The sequence below is a fragment of the Ranitomeya variabilis genome, chromosome 4 (assembly GCF_051348905.1).
Source record: "Ranitomeya variabilis isolate aRanVar5 chromosome 4, aRanVar5.hap1, whole genome shotgun sequence".
Classification (NCBI taxonomy): domain Eukaryota; kingdom Metazoa; phylum Chordata; class Amphibia; order Anura; family Dendrobatidae; genus Ranitomeya; species Ranitomeya variabilis.
The window spans coordinates 36,088,947-36,107,298 of NC_135235.1; the positions used below are offsets into that span (position 1 = coordinate 36,088,947).

The window sequence follows — 18,352 nt, forward strand, 5'->3', positions numbered from 1 at the left end:
CCATCTGTGTGGAGATGAGTGTCTCAGAACCATCTGTGAGGGGATCAAGGTCTCAGACCATCTGTGTTGGGACCAGTATCTCAGACATATCTGTGTGGGAATCAGAGTCTTGGACCCATCGTTGTGGGGATCAGGGTCTCAGACTTGTAAGGAGGTTGCGTTCCCTGCTCCTTACCTGGAACCACTCAGTCAGACAGCTGGGTTGTTGGGGGAAGACTTTTGCCCTGGACAGAAGGGACCATGTGACTGCTGGGGGCAGAGAGGAAGAGCGTGTGGTGTGGTCAGAAAAGAGCGGGAGAGCAGAGCACGCGAGACAGAGGGGACAGCGCGCTAGAGAGAAAGCCGGCTCCAGCGCTGCGCTCCCCGAGAGAGAGTGCTCCCCGTGAGGGCACTGAGGCTGAGATACCAGCCGTAGTGAAGGCTGGATGTGAGAGTGTGGACTTGGAAGCCTCCGTAATCAGAAAAGACGTATCCCCTGACAGTGACCTGAGCGCGCAGCCCCCGTGACCGCAGTGACAAGCCAGGACCCCTGAGTGTGACAAGAAACTGCTCAGTGTGTATGTAGCATTGCTGCTGCAGAGAGAGAGACTGCCAGCCTGATATAAAGAGACTCACAGCAGAGTGGCTGTGTTACTTCCTGCTTCCAGCTTCACTGGGAGAAAAGACTAGAAAGACTTAACCCCGGAGTCTCCAGTTCCCAGGAGACAGAGGAGAGACTTCAGGATCTCAAGCGCTGCTGGTGACTGTACCCACGTTGGAATATGGACCCTCCAGTCAGGATCTCCCTGGGCTGATAAGTTACAAGAACACTCGTTAACCCTTTCGATTCCGCTTAACTGTTTACTGTTTGCTTTATCTCTATTAACCCCCTGTTTACTCCCTGCGAGGAGAATCTTACTCCTGTTAATAAATTCCCCTCAACAGTTGGTCTGTCTGTTCTGTGGTGACATACTCAACCCTGCACTCTATTACACTTGGCGTAGTCGGCAGGATTACACACGGTAGAGCGGAAGGGGCAGACCAAGCAGTTGGGGGAGGCCCTAGGTCTAGCATCTCCCTGGGAGCCATGTTGGTTAACCTGCCAAAATTCTCTGGGAGCGATGTCATGTTGTGGAGTTGGATGGAGCGCATCCGAGGGATGATGCGGATGCATCCTATGACGCCAGCTCTGCAGGCGTAAATAGCTGTGATGGCCATAGAGGGGGATGCACGGGACTCTGTTATGCTCAGACCCCCCCCCCCCCCCCCGTTCACATGCAGCAGCTGGAAGCTGCAGCACCCCTGTGCCACTGAGGTCTTTAATTGTTCTCTTGCACAGTCACTTAATTTTGCAGCAGATTCACTTTTAAGACAACGTGGCCGATGGTAATTGCCAAGCTGTTTTGTAGGTGATGTTTCCCTGCAAAATAAAAGGGAAAACTACTGACAACTCCTTGAGGTGCTGCATACAATAAAACTAATGCTGAAATCCATCAGAGCAAATGTCCGCACTGTAGGAATTTTGAAAGCTGCAGCCGGTTGTTTAAGTCAAAATCACCAGGAAAGTGGGACATAAGTCTGTATTTTAAAGTTTTTATGCAGAAACTTAGGAGCTATTATAAAGGGTTATCCAGTAATGAACAACACCATTAAGTGACTGTGCAGGAGAGCAGAGAAAAGACGCGGCCACTGTTGTTTTCAGCTGCAGAACGATGGCTGTGTGTGAACACAGCCTAAAGCTGGGGTCAGATGGTGTAGGAAGAATCATCGGAGGGTCATCTAGAAAATGCAGACAATTTCCATCCATATTGTCATCCGTGGGTGTGACATCCGATTTTATCAGTAGATTACCTGATCACATAAAGTTTACCGAGTTAATAATGGCAATGGAATCTTAAAAATCGGATTCGATACAAACGATCCACTTAGGATCCGATTTTTTATGCCAACCATAGACTTGGATTACATTGGTCAGTGTGCTGTCTGAGTTTTAGTCCGTATCTTATGCCCATCTGAATGAGCCTTTAAAGGGGTTGTCTGGTCTTAAACTACAAGTCTGCAGTCACGTTGTGTGACTGCAGACTTGTGAATCCTCATACTGTGCTATGTCGGGAACGGTAGTGATATGAGCATGTGTTCTGCATCCTCCCGGCCACATTCCAACTAGACTGCTTCCAGCCTCACTCACTACACTTGTTGTGCATGTCTAGTCGGGATGTGCCATATCGCATACTTGCAGGTAAGTGACCGGCATAGGAGAATCCTCACAGCGCAGTGCGTGCGATGTGAGGATTAACAAGTCTGCAGTCATATAAAGTGACTTTATTGACTATAATGGGGTCTGTTTGGTGTTTCTATATACTTGCAGATAAAACTTCAGGAGAATGAATTCATATTCCCTATGTAGGCATATGAGCGCTGACACTGGCTAAGCCGCCCCATTTGTGGTGGTTACATATTATTTTGGATCCGATGGCGTCCCCCCATTAACGGCTGGTCCACATGGTTGTGGTCTTTGCCGTCTTCTCCTGTGCACGGTCGGGGAGCTGTGTATAACAGGATTGTACAATAAAAAGATCACATTACCATAGCTGGCAGAAGTGTTTAACATAAAATCCAAACATGTCCAAACCTCTTTAAGATTAAGAACATTTGTTTGGAAATCTTGGAATCTCAATTTTCGACCAATCTTTACAGAAGAGTTAAATGTTTGGGTTTGTATCCAGAGGTCTGGATGAAGTACTAAATCTCAGGACATTAATCTAAGCCAGGGCTGACACACTAAACACTACATAATATTTCTTGCGTTCTTCTTTCTTCTCTCTTCCCCTATTACCAGGGTTCGCGGGTTGAGATTTTGCGTTGTAAAAGTTGTGGTTTTGAGAGAATTCTTTGCGATTTAACAAGTGTCTGTATTTAAAATGCTTATTAAAGATGAGGAAAGTAGCAAAAAAAACGATCAGAAATCGGCCAAATATGCACGGAATTTAATGGGACTGAAGCAAATAGCGATCCACATCAAAGTCCAAGCTGCTTTTTATAGGAGATTCAGTAAAATGTGGCTGGAGTGCATTGCCAGGAGTGACAACCATCTGCTTATTTGTCTGTATCGTTAGTAGCCAATGGAATGGAATGGGAGGTGAACTGTTTGACCACAGGAAATCCCAACGGGAGGCCACTATATCGGAGAGAGGAGGTAGACGTTACCGTAAGTCATTATTTTGGGACTTGGACTTCATTGAAACATCTTAAAAACATCTACAGTAAGATAAATCGTAAAGGGGTTGTCCGCTTCAATATGTTTCTTATTTAATAGTCAGAATGGCATAAAAAAGTGATACTATGAAGCTCCCCAATTCCCAGCCGCTCCTGCCAGGCCTCCCGCCGGACTTTACTTGTGGCTGCACTGATGATGTCCTGATAAAGCGACATGTGAATAGCTGCAGCCAATCACTGGCTAAAGTGTCTGTCATGTGCTCAGTGATTGGCTAAGCTGTCACTTCCTGTGCGTTAAGAGAGGCTAAAAAGTAGACGGATGCGGGAGGCATCAGAGCGAGAGTGATGCGTCCCACGTTCCCTGTCACTCTCGTTAACTAATGTAAATTTAAGTTAAAAGTTGAGTCATTTTGTAAATTACTTAATCGTCATTGATCGTCAGTTACTGTTTGTATTAAACTCCGGAGCTGTATTCACAATTCTGCTACTTGCTGTTGCACTAAACTTGTCAATTGAGACTTGCATAGCAGCTTAGCGGAGCTCCTGCAATGCAGAGATGTTGTTAGTTTACATCACATTCCTGTACAGTCCCTGACATAAAGACAAAATGCCTTCCAATGGATGGAAATCAGAAGAATAAATTCTGTGTAAACCCTGTGACAGCAGACAGCAAGGAATGCACGTAGATACAATATGTGACCCTGCAGAATTGTATTATACAAGTCATGATCAAAATAGTGAGTGCAGCTCTGGGGTATAATACAGGATGTAACTCAGGATCAGTACAGGATCAGTAATGTAATGTATGTACACAGTGACTGCACCAGCAGAATAGTGAGTGCAGCTCTGGAGTATAATACAGGATGTAACTAGGGATCAGTAATGTAATGTATGTACACAGTAACTGCACCAGCAGAGTAGTGAGTGCAGCTCTGGGGTATAATACAGGATGTAACTCAGGATCAGTAATGTAATGTATGTACACAGCGACTGCACCAGCAGAATAGTGAGTGCAGCTCTGGAGTATAATACAGGATGTAACTCAGGATCAGTAATGTAATGTATGTACACAGTGACTGCACCAGGAGAATAGTGAGTGCAGCTCTGGGGTATAATACAGGATGTAATCCAGGATCAGTAATGTAATGTATGTACACAGTGACTGCACCAGGAGAATAGTGAGTGCAGCTCTGGGGTATAATACAGGATGTAATCCAGGATCAGTAATGTAATGTATGTACACAGTGACTGCTCCAGCAGAATAGTGAGTGCAGCTCTGGAGTATAATACAGGATGTAACTCAGGATCAGTAATGTAATGTATGTACACAGCGACTGCACCAGCAGAATAGTGAGTGCAGCTCTGGAGTATAATACAGGATGTAACTCAGGATCAGTGCAGTAATTGCACAAAAATTTCTATATTATTATATGAATTAATTCCATATATACATTAAAAAAATGCCAGCTAAATAATGAAACCACCTAAACTAAATGGATTAAAGCATATACTGTATGTGAGGTCGGGGCAGGAGTTATGGTCACATTACGTATTATGGCTGTGTAAGACAAGTCCTTGTAAGCATTTAAAGTGCAGTTTCACTCAAGTATTCATCTTCCTTTGGATTATCACAAAAACATCATCAAGCCTATGACACCATAATATAGGGCAGACCTTCAAAAGGTTTTCCATGTTAAGAAAAGTGGATCCCAAATGATTTTATATACATTATGTAACATAGCTGCCAGAGTAGACACCCAGTGTCCACAGGTCCAGCATCCACTGGCTGCAGTGGTGATGTCACATTGACATTGCACATTACCTCTGCAGCCAGTCACTGACCTTGGTAGGTCATGCTGTCACGATTTCCACTGGTAGTATTGATCTGTGCAAAGTTTGATTAAAGTTTCCATCTCAATTGAGTGGTTCTCTTTGGTATCTTCTGACAGCATTCCTCATATGATATATACAGTGCCTTGCAAAAGTATTCGGCTCCCTGGAACTTTTCACCCTTTTCCCACATATCATGCTTCAAACATAAAGATACCAAATGTAAATTTTTGGTGAAGAATCAACAACAAGTGGAATACAATTGTGAAGTTGAACGAAATTTATTGGTTATTTTACATTTTTGTGGAAATTCAAAAACACGACTTTGTTTCTTTCATGTTTGTTGTATGCGTCCCATACGCCCAGCGTGATAAGTGTGTGACCTTTTGGCACAAGTTGGGACAGTATTCTATATAGAGGGACACTAAAAAATGTTTAAGTATTATTTTACCTATTGTGAGGCATTGACCGGTATCACATGGGAAGGTCGCTATGTGTCCCCCCTAGGATGCACACGGAGGCGTATTGAGGCCGTGGAAGTGCATTGCAGTCACAGGCATAGATGTGATTGCAATGCAGAATAAAAGTGAGTGTTGGTCTTGGGCAAGCTATTTGTCCAAGACAGATTTAAGAAAACCTCTTGATAGCTTTTATTTTTGAAACGGACTACAGGATGGTAGTGGGGCAGTCCGTTTCCTTCCTGGCTGGGTTTTCCATGTGGCCTACGGCCATAAGTTCCTTGTAAAAACCCCTGAAGCAGAGGGTTGCGTGTGTGAGTTTGGTTTTGCAAGAGTGCAGAGCAGAAGGCTCTGCAAAGCTCCACCTGTGTGAGGTAACACAGGCAAGTGGAGATGAAAGGCCTGGCACCCACAGCGTACACGGTGGTGCAGTCACCCACGGTAACAAGTCTCAGAGGTGGACTGGTGTGTTTCCCGACTGCAATTTCAAGGATATGTTTCCCGGCTGCGATCCGGAGGATATTGTGTGCTCTGTATTGCTGTGAGTTGGACATTAAAACACGTTTTGCTTTGAACTTTGCTGGGTCACTGCCTCATCACTGCACAGTGTGGATACCGCTTCACTACAATATGTTGGAGGCTGACACTGGGGATATATGTCAGGGAGTACTCCTAAAGGTACCTTCACACGAAACGACTTTGTAACGATATCGGTAGCGATCCGTGACGTTGCAGCGTCCTGGCTAGCGATATCGTTTAGTTTGACACGCAGCAGCGATCAGGATCCTGCTGTGATGTCGCTGGTCGCTGAATAAAGTTCAGAACTTTATTTGGTCGTCCGATCGCCGTGTATCGTTGTGTTTGACAGCAAAAGCAACGATACCAGCGATATTTTACACTGGTAACCAGGGTAAACATCGGATGTTTCCCCTGGTTACCAGTGTAAAATGTAAAAAAAACAAACACTACATACTTACATGCGTCCCCCGGCGTCCGCTTCCCACACTGACTGAGCGCCGTAAAGTGAAAGTGAAAGCACAGCGGTGACGTCACCGCTGTGCCCTGCTACTGCCGGCGCTCAGTCAGTGCAGGAAGCGGACGCCGGGGGACGCATGTAAGTATGTACTGTTTTTTTTTTTTTACATTTTACGCTGGTAACCAGGATGTTTACCCTGGTTACCTGGGGACATCGGCATCGTTGGTCGCTGGAGAGCGGTCTGTGTGACAGCTCTCCAGCGACCAAATAGCGACGCTGCAGCGATCGGCATCGTTGTCGCTATCGCTGCAGCGTCGCTCCATGTGAAGGTACCTTAATGTACAGGATAGCTCCAACAGAAGCACAATAATGGCTTTGGGTGCCATGTATTTGGTCCTTTTAGCAGTTGATACACAGGCCATGGTCCTCTGTTAAGTTTCCAAAGCCTTTGGTGCTGCTTGGAGATCTCCAATACTAAAAACCTATAGTACAAATCCTGCAAAATTTTTTATTCTTAATAATCAACGCTTATATTCACCTGTCCTAAGTCTAAACCACAACTGTCCAGCAGCTTCAGCTCCCCACCTGATCCCCTGCTCTCTCCTTTTGTTCACACTTCGGCTTCTTTTCCTATTCTCCAGAACCTCATGTGGTCATGTTGGGTGCAATGCACACCACACCTTGCAGTAATCTGGAGAGCACACATGTCAGTAAAGTGTGCCGAGCCTCACAAGACCACGTGATGGCTAATACCAGAAGATCTAAAGAACAGCGAAAAATGTACTGGATGGAGCAAGTGGAGGAGTCAGAAGGGCTGCCATGGCCAATTAGATGAGTAGAAATTTATTTTTTTTTAAACCTCTTTCTGATCCTCTGTTCATTACTCTTTAGGGTCTGGATAGACCTCAGACGATAATGAACATTTTTCAACACCAATGTCGATTTTGACAAATTGTATTTGGACCTAACTGATTTTGCCATCTGAATCTGCCTAAAACAATTATCGGGAAATTTGCTCATCTGCATCTCTACCTAATATAACATTGCAGTGTGGGCTGTTTTAAAATGTCGGGAAATGCGTGGCTCCATGTATAAGGCCTTTACGACATGAGTCTTTCCTGAGACAGAGTTACAGTGTTTCTGGGCCCTGGCCATGATTTTCTGGAAAACAGACCCAGCGACTGTGATGCACTTGTTTACATTTTACTAAGCAGCCAGTTTACTGGCACCATAAATCCAAGGAAGCTCTTAAGTACACAGTCTCGGATCTGGGAGGTCTACATATTTCAACTCCACCAGGTTTATTCATAGGTAACGCATGAGTCAAGTGTGTGAAGACTTACGAGAGCAGTCATGGCAACACGCACACTGAAACTTATCATACTGGATAAACCAAATCTTTCACACCTGCTGTCACTTTTCATCCGAGTTTAATGTTTCTTCTGCTATTGTTATTCTCCATGACATCTGTATGTAATAAACTCTATTACCTGTGAAATTCTTCTACTTCAGCAAGAGGTCTGGTGAAGAAGAGAACAATGGCTTGGATCTCGACCCATGGAGAACTTCCATGTGGTGGAAATGGTTGAGATGAAGATGGAAGAAGTTTACACCCATCGTAGAAAAGTAAGGAGGTGGACAATGGGCTATAGGCCCCCATATACATTAGATGAAAATCATCTGAACCTGCAGGAGGACCAGCTGACCATTGGAGAACTGGCCAACCATCTGAGGACCAGTTGACTATTCCAGTCGATCATGTCAGGGGAGGAATTTTAACGCCCAATCCTCTTGTTTTCCAGGAAAATTAGCTGTTGCCAGAAGTGTCTGACAGTGACTTTCTCCTTTCTTCCCCATGGGAAACACATGAATGCTTAGATGCGTTGAGCGCTCATGTGTAGGGGGCAGTCAGGAGAGTTACCCATCTGCTTAATGAACATTTGGCTGCCCACTATCTGATATGTCTGACCAGCTTTAGGAAACACAAAGGTCCCACCTGATGGCACTTGATGGTTGGGGGGCAATTCCGTTTTGGATATGACCCCTTGTTCCTAGTCTACTTACTTGGTCTGTATTCCATTTGTTCCATAAGGCTGCAGAAGATACTGATGGACAATTTTGTCCCTCAACGTTCCGGCCAACTTGATTTTTTTTCTTGATCGATGTAGGTTGATGATGTAGAGGGTGATCGATCCCCGTACATAATTGTGGCTGCAATATAAAAAAAAGATAGAAAAACAGGAGTTAAAGAGGACCATGCACTAAATGTTTCTTGATGAACTGGGCACAGAGTATAATAGTGGCTGCAGAGCAGGACAAAACGTTTTTTTTTATTTCACCTCCCCGCAGCAGAGATGTTTGTAATCAAAATATTTGGCACCAAATAAGGTAACTTTTGTTAAAGGGGTTGTCCGGTTTAGGGTACAAGTCTGCAGTCTGAAGGCGGTGACAGTGACGATAGGACTGATTAGGTTCTGGAGTCATGTGTCATGCTACCGCATGAGACCAGGATCGTGAGTGTCGACACCACAGGAACAGCGCCGTCACGGTAGGTGAGTATAAGTTTTTTGGGGGAGTGAGGAGGGGTTATCCTAGTAGTGGACACGCCCTTTAATTTCTCCGCCACCTGAATGGCCATTTATGATCTGAAGGGTCTTAAATTATACATCATACAGTGCCTAAAAGTAGTCTTCAACCCCCTGCAGATTTAGCAGGTTTAATAAGATGCAAATAAGTTAGAGCCTTCAAACTTCAAACAAGAGCAGGATTTATTAACAGATGCATAAATCTTACAAACCAAAAAGTTTTGTTGCTCAGTTAAATTTTTATAAATTTTAAACATAAAAGTGTGAGTCAATTATTATTCAACCCCTAGGTTTAATATTTTGTGGAATTGTTTGCAATTACAGCTAATAATCGTCTTTTATAAGACCTGATCAGGTCGGCACAGGTCTCTGGAGTTATCTTGGCCCACTCCTCCATGCAGATCTTCTCCAAGTTATCTAGGTTCTTTGGGTGTCTCATGTGGACTTTAATCTTGAGCTCCTTCCACAAGTTTTCAATTGGGTTAAGGTCAGGAGACTGACTAGGCCACTGCAACACCTTGATTTTTTGCCTCTTGAACCAGGCCTTGGTTTTCTTGGCTGTGTGCTTTGGGTCGTTGTCTTGTTGGAAGATGAAATGACGACCAATCTTAAGATCCTTGATGGAGGAGCGGAGGTTCTTGGCCAAAATCTCCAGGTAGGCCGTGCTATCCATCTTCCCATGGATGCGGACCAGATGGCCAGGCCCCTTGGCTGAGAAACAGCCCCACAGCATGATGCTGCCACCACCATGCTTGACTGTAGGGATGGTATTCTTGGGGTCGTATGCAGTGCCATCCAGTCTCCAAACGTCACGTGTGTGGTTGGCACCAAAGATCTCGATCTTGGTCTCATCAGACCAGAGAACCTTGAACCAGTCAGTCTCAGAGTCCTCCAAGTGATCATGAGCAAACTGTAGACGAGCCTTGACATGACGCTTTGAAAGTAAAGGTACCTTACGGGCTCGTCTGGAACGGAGACCATTGCGGTGGAGTACGTTACTTATGGTATTGACTGAAACCAATGTCCCCACTGCCATGAGATCTTCCCGGAGCTCCTTCCTTGTTGTCCTTGGGTTAGCCTTGACTCTTCGGACAAGCCTGGCATCGGCACGGGAGGAAACTTTCAAAGGCTGTCCAGGCCGTGGAAGGCTAACAGTAGTTCCATAAGCCTTCCACTTCTGGATGATGCTCCCAACAGTGGAGACAGGTAGGCCCAACTCCTTGGAAAGGGTTTTGTACCCCTTGCCAGCCTTGTGACCCTCCACGATCTTGTCTCTGATGGCCTTGGAATGCTCCTTTGTCTTTCCCATGTTGACCATGTATGAGTGCTGTTCACAAGTTTGGGGAGGGTCTTAAATAGTCAGAAAAGGCTGGAAAAAGAGATAATTAATCCAAACATGTGAAGCTCATTGTTCTTTGTGCCTGAACTACTTCTTAATACTTTAGTGGAACCAAACAGAATTCTGGTGGGTTGAGGGGTTGAATAATAAATGACCCTCTGAAAAAACTTTTCCAAATTTTTTAAAAAAATAAACAAAGAAATAACATTCTTTTTTGCTGCAGTGCATTTCACACTTCCAGGCTGATCTACAGTCCAAATGTCACAATGCCAAGTTAATTCCAAATGTGTAAACCTGCTAAATCTGCAGGGGGTTGAAAACTACTTGTAGGCACTGTATATGTGTCTTCTTGGACTTTGTTAGGGTTTTTTTTCTGGTCAGATTGTTGAAATATACTGATGATACCCTTCAGCACACTAGTATCTGTATGGTATATATTTTTTTGTGTTCATTACAAATTATCTGATCACCTATAGAGGATGCCTGGTCAGTTAGAGTAGTGGTTGGGCTTCATAAGGGCAGTTGACGAGGAGCGGGGGCGTCATACTATTTCAACTTAGGGTGCCAACCTCCGCTGTCAGGAAGGGAATTGTGAAGGGTAAAATTAGTCTCCATCTCCCCTCATTTCTGCTCTTTTTGTTTTTAAATCACTGTTGTGTGCAAATGTGTGTGCATTTATGTCTTTGTGTATTGGATTTTTAAACTAAATAAAGAAATAATTTTGTAAGGTTTTTATTCACTATGGTTTACAGTATAAGGGATCCATAGGCTGATCGATTTGGTTGTTTAATTTGGGTGCTATGTGGGGGCTCATGTATGTGGGGGGTTATATAGGGGCTCATACAGTATATAAGGGGATGTCAGCATACTTAATTCTTGTCAATATTGAGTCAAACAATTACTAATAATTATTTTTTATATTATCTTAATATTAATATTGAGCAAAATTAATTTCAGCTTATTGGTTCGGCCTCCACAATAGTCACAGTCTCTTATGTGGCCCCTTGGGAAAATTATTCTGGCTCCCCTACTTTATTTTGTATAGTGCTATAATATGTATAGTGCCGTACATAATAGAAAATCTGTTGTTTTACGTGTGCCAATGAGCATCAAAGTGCCCGTGAGTTACTCACATGACCTATCACATGATCTATCAAAGAGGATCATGTGACATGTCATGTGATACATCCGGTCCCTGGAGGGCCAACGCCTTCTAAACTGCCTGGAGCGATAACCCTAGAAAGGAATAAATGTTAAGTGATAATCTTGCTCCCACTGTTTCCCAGTCTGCAGGGCATTTTTTATGTATTCCATGTCATGTACACATCCTGCAGTAAACTAGCATTAATCTGGCGAAAAGCGATGGGGTGGAGCTTAATAATATTTGCATTGTACTGTAAACAGAGCAGAGGGGGGGGGAGGCTCCTGCTGCAGAAAGTTGTCTTACAGTCACAGCATGGACAGGAGAAGGAACTATGATATCCAGTTACTTACTTTTGGTGGCTGGTACAATGAGCGTAGATGCGCAGCTTGTCACGTATGACTTTTCCTGGACGAGGCTTCCTCTGTATACCAGCCACATGGACTGCTAATACTTTTGGACCCACAAGTTTTTTAAAAAGAAGCGACAACCAATAATCCTGAAATACAGAATACTGACTCTCAATGACCAGACAGGGAGCCTCACTACGGATAAATAAAACTACGCATTATAAATATGTAACTGTGCATTATAACCCTTCATAATTAATTAATTCACCTGCTTAAAGGGGTTGTCCAGGAGAAATTAGGCCAATGGGTGGAGGCCAGCTACTAGATGCAGCTGTCACGTTTCGACAGGATGTCATTACAGCAACCAAGTGAACAAAGGCAGCAGGGGAGAACCAAGCGGTCTAGGAGCTTGTATGGAAACTCACTAACAGATTACCTAAGCTAAAGGCCTCCATACTCATTAGACTAATGAAGGCTGAACCCATCGATTTTGGCAGATTTGACCAATGGTCTAATTTTGTATGTGGACGCCGGCTGACTGATGGTCTAGAGAGATATCAATCATGTCCGACTTTGGACTGCCGAATCAGAATTCTGACCCCAGGCTGTGATCTATTTACTCCTTTGTTTTGCCCCTCTGTTTAAGACAAGTTCTTTTGGTATTTGACCTCAGACCTCTTGAATACCCTGCCTCACGTCTTGCTGGTGAGAAGTGTCTCCTTTCCTTTGTTTTTGTCTTGTGGTATTCATTGACAATTTTGCACAAAATTCTTATAAATGGTGCACGTGGCTCATGAATTTTGCACAAAATCAGAAATCATTACATTGGTGTAAACATTTTGCAACTTTGCAATTGATGAATCAAAGGCGAAAAACTCCCAAAACTGGATAAAAAAAGGCACAAATGCAATATTGAATCAGGTCCTAAGGGTCAGTCCATTTAGCACCTTCTGGGTCTTTGTAGGAAGCATACCTATATACATGAGCCCTTACTTCGTAGCACTACATCCCGTAGAGATTTGGCACAATCTGAATTTATCTTAACTTTTGTGTCTTGCCCTATTCATCGATTATATGGATGACGTTATATGGTAAATTTAGCGGGCTACGGGCCCGTTTGATGCAGTTTCTTTGGCACTGGCTTCGGGAGCAATGTTTGTCGTAAAGCTATTAATAGCGGTCCGAGCTCAGGAACCTGGATCACATTAGTGACTAATGAGTAGCTGTGTCTGATTGTTCTTTTTATTGCAGCAAGTGCAGGCGGAACAGCTGGAGAAAAGGAATACTATGTGAATCATTAGTAGAAATCCAACACATGATTTCCTTGTGCTTGTTAAGTTAAACTCTTATTCCCTGGTGTTAATACGCTCATGATTATTTATTCCTGTGAACTTTCTCATTACGTCACACAATCGTTTTTCCCAGCTTTCTACATATCGGGGAGAAGTCTCTAAAGTCAAAGTCCAATGTACGCACAGTAAGTGATACAATGTATCTGGATTTTGGCTATAAGACCAATGGGGGAGAAGGCGGCCAGCGCAGGCTGGCCCCCCACCTATTTTGCTATTGGGTGGGAGAACCTATATAGAAATGTAAACGGGCCAAAGTGTATTATTTTAATACCAAGATATCCAAGTTGGCTCTCTTTACAGACACCTCCACTTCCACTTTCTCACACTCAGGGTGCCCTCAGACAGGGAATAGCACTTCACACAGAGACACTGTGCACACGGTGCTTAGTGTGTCTGCTGGATGACAGACTGCATGGTCACATCATGCAGCCTGCCATCTAGATGTAGCAAAGCTGGATCCATGGTGGGACAAATGGACTTAAAGCATCTCTGCGGAAAGATGAGGAATACTGTTGTTTGCTTTTTTAACCTCTTGCAGATGACGAGGGCATCGGGGGAGTAGGCGAGGTCGTAAGTATGATTTATTTAAGAAAATTAAAGGAGTCTGTGTCTTTCTTTCAATTAAAGGACTTTTTTCTGAGTGTCTGTGTTTTCTTACAATGTGACTATGGGATTAGTAATGGGGGCGTCTTATTGACGCCTCTACATTACTAACCTCGGGGCTTGATGTCATCTGACAGTGATAACAACCCCCTCAACTATTACCCCACTTGCCACCACTACAGGGCAAGTGGCAAGAGGGAGGCTAAGGGTACCGTCACACTCCGCAACTTTCCAACGATCACGACCAGCGATACGACCTGGCCGTGATCGTTGGAAAGTCGTTGTGTGGTCGCTGGAGAGCTGTCACACAGACAGCTCTCCAGCGACCAACGATGCCAAAGGCCCCGGGTAACCAGGGTAAACATCGGGTTACTAAGCGCAGGGCCGCGCTTAGTAACCTGATGTTTACCCTGGTTACCAGCGTAAAAGTAAAAAAAACCAAACAGTACATACTCACATTCCGGTGTCCGTCAGGTCCCTTGCCGTCTGCTTCCCGCTCTGACTGACTGCCGGCCGTAAAGTGAAAGCAGAGCACAGCGGTGACGTCACTGCTGTGCTGTGCCCTGCTTTCCGGCCGGCAGTCAGTCAGTGCGGGAAGCAGACGGCAAGGGACCTGACGGACACCGGAATGTGAGTATGTACTGTTTGTTTTTTTTTACTTTTACGCTGGTAACCAGGGTAAACATCGGGTTACTAAGCGTGGCCCTGCCCTTAGTAACCCGATGTTTACCCTGATTACAAGCGAACGCATCGCTGGATCGCTGTCACACACAACGATCCAGCGATGACAGCGGGAGATCCAGCGACGAAATAAAGTTCCAAACGATCTGCTACGACGTACGATTCTCAGCAGGGTCCCTGATCGCTGCTGCGTGTCAGACACAGCGATATCGTATGGATATCGCTGGAACATCACGGATCGTACCGTCGTAGCGATCAAAGTGCCACTGTGTGACAGTACCCTAAGTGCCAGAATTGTTAATTCTTAGAGATGTGTTATGATCCTTAGTGGCTTAGGATCACAAATCTGACCAGTTAAGTAGGAGAACATAGGACGAGCTCTGGGGATGTGGGAACTGGACTGACCGCAAACCTGATCCTAACTGCACACACTATAGGCAGCCGTGGAACGTACCTAAAAATCCTAGATGTCTCTTCACAGCCTGAGAAACTGGCTACCCCTAGAGAGAAATACAAGCCTCACTTGCCTCAGAGAAATAACCCCAAAGTTTAGAACAGCCCCCCACAAATAATAACGGTGAGTTAAGGAGAAAGCACAAACACAGAAATGAAAACAGATTTAGCAAAGGAGGCCCGCTAATACTAGATAGAAAGAGGATAGCAAAGAATCTGTGCGGTCAGTATAAAACCCTATCCAAAAATATCCACGCAGAGAATGCAAGAACCCCCACACCAACTAATGATGTGAGGGGAGAAACTCTGCACCCCAGAGCTACCAGCAAGCAAGACAATCACATATTAGCAAGCTGGACTAAACTCTTCATATACTGGAAAACATATTGTACACAGAAGAGCAAAAAGAGCTAGCAAAAAACTTAGCTTCTCTTGAAGAGACAGATAACGAATGAAGTCAGGAGAAATCCAAACCAGTACTGAATACAACGACAGCAGGCAAAAAGTGAAGGTCCAGGTGAGTTAAATAGGAAACCTGAATAGCAGGTGACGAGGCAGCTGGTCCAGCCACAGACCCGCAGAATAAAAGAGCCACCAGAGGGAGCCCAAAGATAGAACTCACACAGTACCACTCACGACCACAGGAGGGAGTCCGAAAACAGAGTTCACAACAGTACCCCCCCTTGAGGAGGGGTCACCGAACCCTCATTAGAACCCCCAGGGCGATCAGGATGAGCCACATGAAAGGCACGAACCAAATCGGCCGCATGAACATCAGAGGCGACAACCCAGGAATTATCCTCCTGGCCATAGCCCTTCCACTTAACCAAATACTGAAGCCTCCGTCTTGAAATACGAGAATCCAAGATCTTCTCCACCACGTATTCCAATTCTCCCTCAACCAGCACCGGAGCAGGAGGCTCAACAGAAGGAACCACAGGCACCACATACCTCCGCAACAAAGACCTATGGAACACATTATGAATGGCAAACGATGCTGGGAGGTCCAAACGAAATGACACAAGGTTGAGGATTTCCAAAATTTTATAAGGACCGATGAAACGAGGTTTAAACTTAGGAGAAGAAACCTTCATAGGAACATAACGAGAAGACAACCACACCAAATCCCCCACACGAAGTCGGGGACCCACACAGCAACGGCGGTTAGCAAAGCGCTGAGCCTTCTCCTGTGACAACGTCAAATTGTCCACTACATGGTTCCAAATCTGCTGCAACCTATCTACCACAGAATCCACCCCAGGACAGTCAGAAGGCTCAACCTGACCCGAGGAAACACGAGGATGAAAACCAGAATTACAAAAAAAAGGCGAAACCAAAGTAGCAGAACTAGCCCGATTATTAAGGGCAAACTCGGCCAATGGCAAAAAAGTCACCCAATCATCCTGGTCAGCAGAAACAAACATCTCAAATAGGTTTCCAAGGTCTGATTAGTTCGCTCGGTCTGGCCATTCGTCTGAGGATGGAAGGCCGACGAAAAAGATAAATCAATGCCCATCTTAGCACAAAAGGACCGCCAAAATCTGGACACAAACTGGGATCCTCTGTCAGACACAATGTTTTCAGGGATGCCGTGCAAACGAACCACATTTTGAAAAAACAGCGGAACCAAATCGGAGGAGGAAGGCAACTTAGGCAAGGGCACCAAATGGACCATTTTAGAAAAACGATCACAAACCACCCAGATGACAGACATTCTCTGAGAGACTGGAAGATCCGAAATAAAATCCATGGAAATATGCGTGCAAGGCCTCTTCGGAACAGGCAAAGGTAAAAGCAATCCACTGGCACGAGAACAGCAAGGCTTAGCCCGAGCACAAATTCCACAGGACTGCACAAAGGAACGCACATCCCGCGACAAGGAAGGCCATCAAAAGGACCTAGCCACCAAATCTCTGGTACCAAAAATCTCAGGATGACCCGCCAACACTGAAGAATGAACCTCGGAAATAACTCTGCTGGTCCATCTATCTGGGACAAACAGTCTCTCAGGTGGACAACGGTCAGGCCTATCTGCCTGAAATTCCTGTAACACCCGTCGCAAATCTGGGGAGATGGCAGACAAAATCACCCCCTCTCTGAGGACACCAGCCGGCTCCGAAACCTCAGGAGAGTCAGGCACAAAACTCCTAGAAAGAGCATCAGCCTTCACGTTTTTTGAACCAGGAAGGTACGAGACCACGAAATCAAAACGGGAGAAAAACAACGACCAACGAGCCTGTCTAGGATTCAACCGCTTGGCAGACTCGAGATAAGTCAAATTTTTGTGATCAGTCAAGACCACCACACGATGCTTAGCACCCTCAAGCCAATGTCGCCACTCCTCAAACGCCCACTTCATTGCCAACAACTCCCGATTACCAATATCCTAATTCCGCTCGGCAGGCGAAAATTTTCTTGAAAAGAAAGCACATGGCTTCATCACAGAGCCATCAGAACCTCTCTGCAACAAAACAGCCCCTTCTCCAATCTCAGAAGCGTCAACCTCGACCTGGAAGGGAAGAGAGACATCTGGCTGACGTAAGACCGGAGCCGAAGAAAACCGGCGCTTCAGCTCCCGAAAGGCTTCCACGGCCGCAGGAGACCAGTTAGTCACATCAGAACCCTTCTTGGTCAAATCCGTCAAAGGCTTAACCACACCAGAAAAATTAGCGATGAAGCGATGGTAAAAGTTAGCAAAACCCAAGAACTTCTGAAGACTCTTAACCGATGTAGGTTGAGTCCAATCATGAATAGCCTGGACTTTGACTGGATCCATCTCAATAGTAGAAGGAGAAAAAATAAAGCCCAAGAAGGAAACCTTCTGGACTCCGAAGAGACATTTTGAGCCCTTCACAAATAAGGCATTGGCACGCAGGACCTGAAATACCATCCTGACCTGCTTCACATGGGACTCCCAATCATCAGAAAAGACCAAAATATCATCTAGATATACAATCATAAATTTATCCAGATATTCTCGGAAGATGTCGTGCATGAAGGACTGAAACACAGAAGGGGCATTAGAAAGTCCAAAAGGCATCACCAAGTACCCAAAATGGCCTTCGGGCGTATTAAATGCTGTTTTCCATTCATCGCCCTGCTTTATACGCACAAGATTATACGCACCACGAAGATCAATCTTGGTGAACCAACTGGACACCCTAATCCGAGCAAACAGATCGGACAACAATGGCAAAGGATACTGAAATTTGACCGTGATTTTATTTAGAAGGCGATAATCTATACAGGGTCTCAGAGAACCATCCTTCTTGGCCACAAAAAAGAATCCCGCACCAAGAGGGGACGAGGACGGGCGAATATGTCCCTTCTCCAAAGACTCCTTTATATAACTCCGCATAGCGGCATGTTCTGGTACAGACAAATTAAAT

At 45.0% G+C, this 18,352-nt stretch overlaps 1 protein-coding gene across 1 annotated transcript in view; it reads right to left on the bottom strand.

The window, feature by feature from the left end:
• HPSE2 (heparanase 2 (inactive)) overlaps positions 1-18,352 on the bottom strand; it is a 412,602-nt gene that overhangs the window by 3,003 nt on the left and 391,247 nt on the right. The window contains exons 10-11 of the mRNA XM_077258334.1: positions 11,878-12,023; positions 8,524-8,670 (exon numbers count right to left, since the gene is read on the bottom strand). Of these exons, the coding sequence (XP_077114449.1) occupies positions 8,524-8,670; positions 11,878-12,023 (293 nt within the window). The remainder of the gene's footprint in view (positions 1-8,523; positions 8,671-11,877; positions 12,024-18,352) is intronic.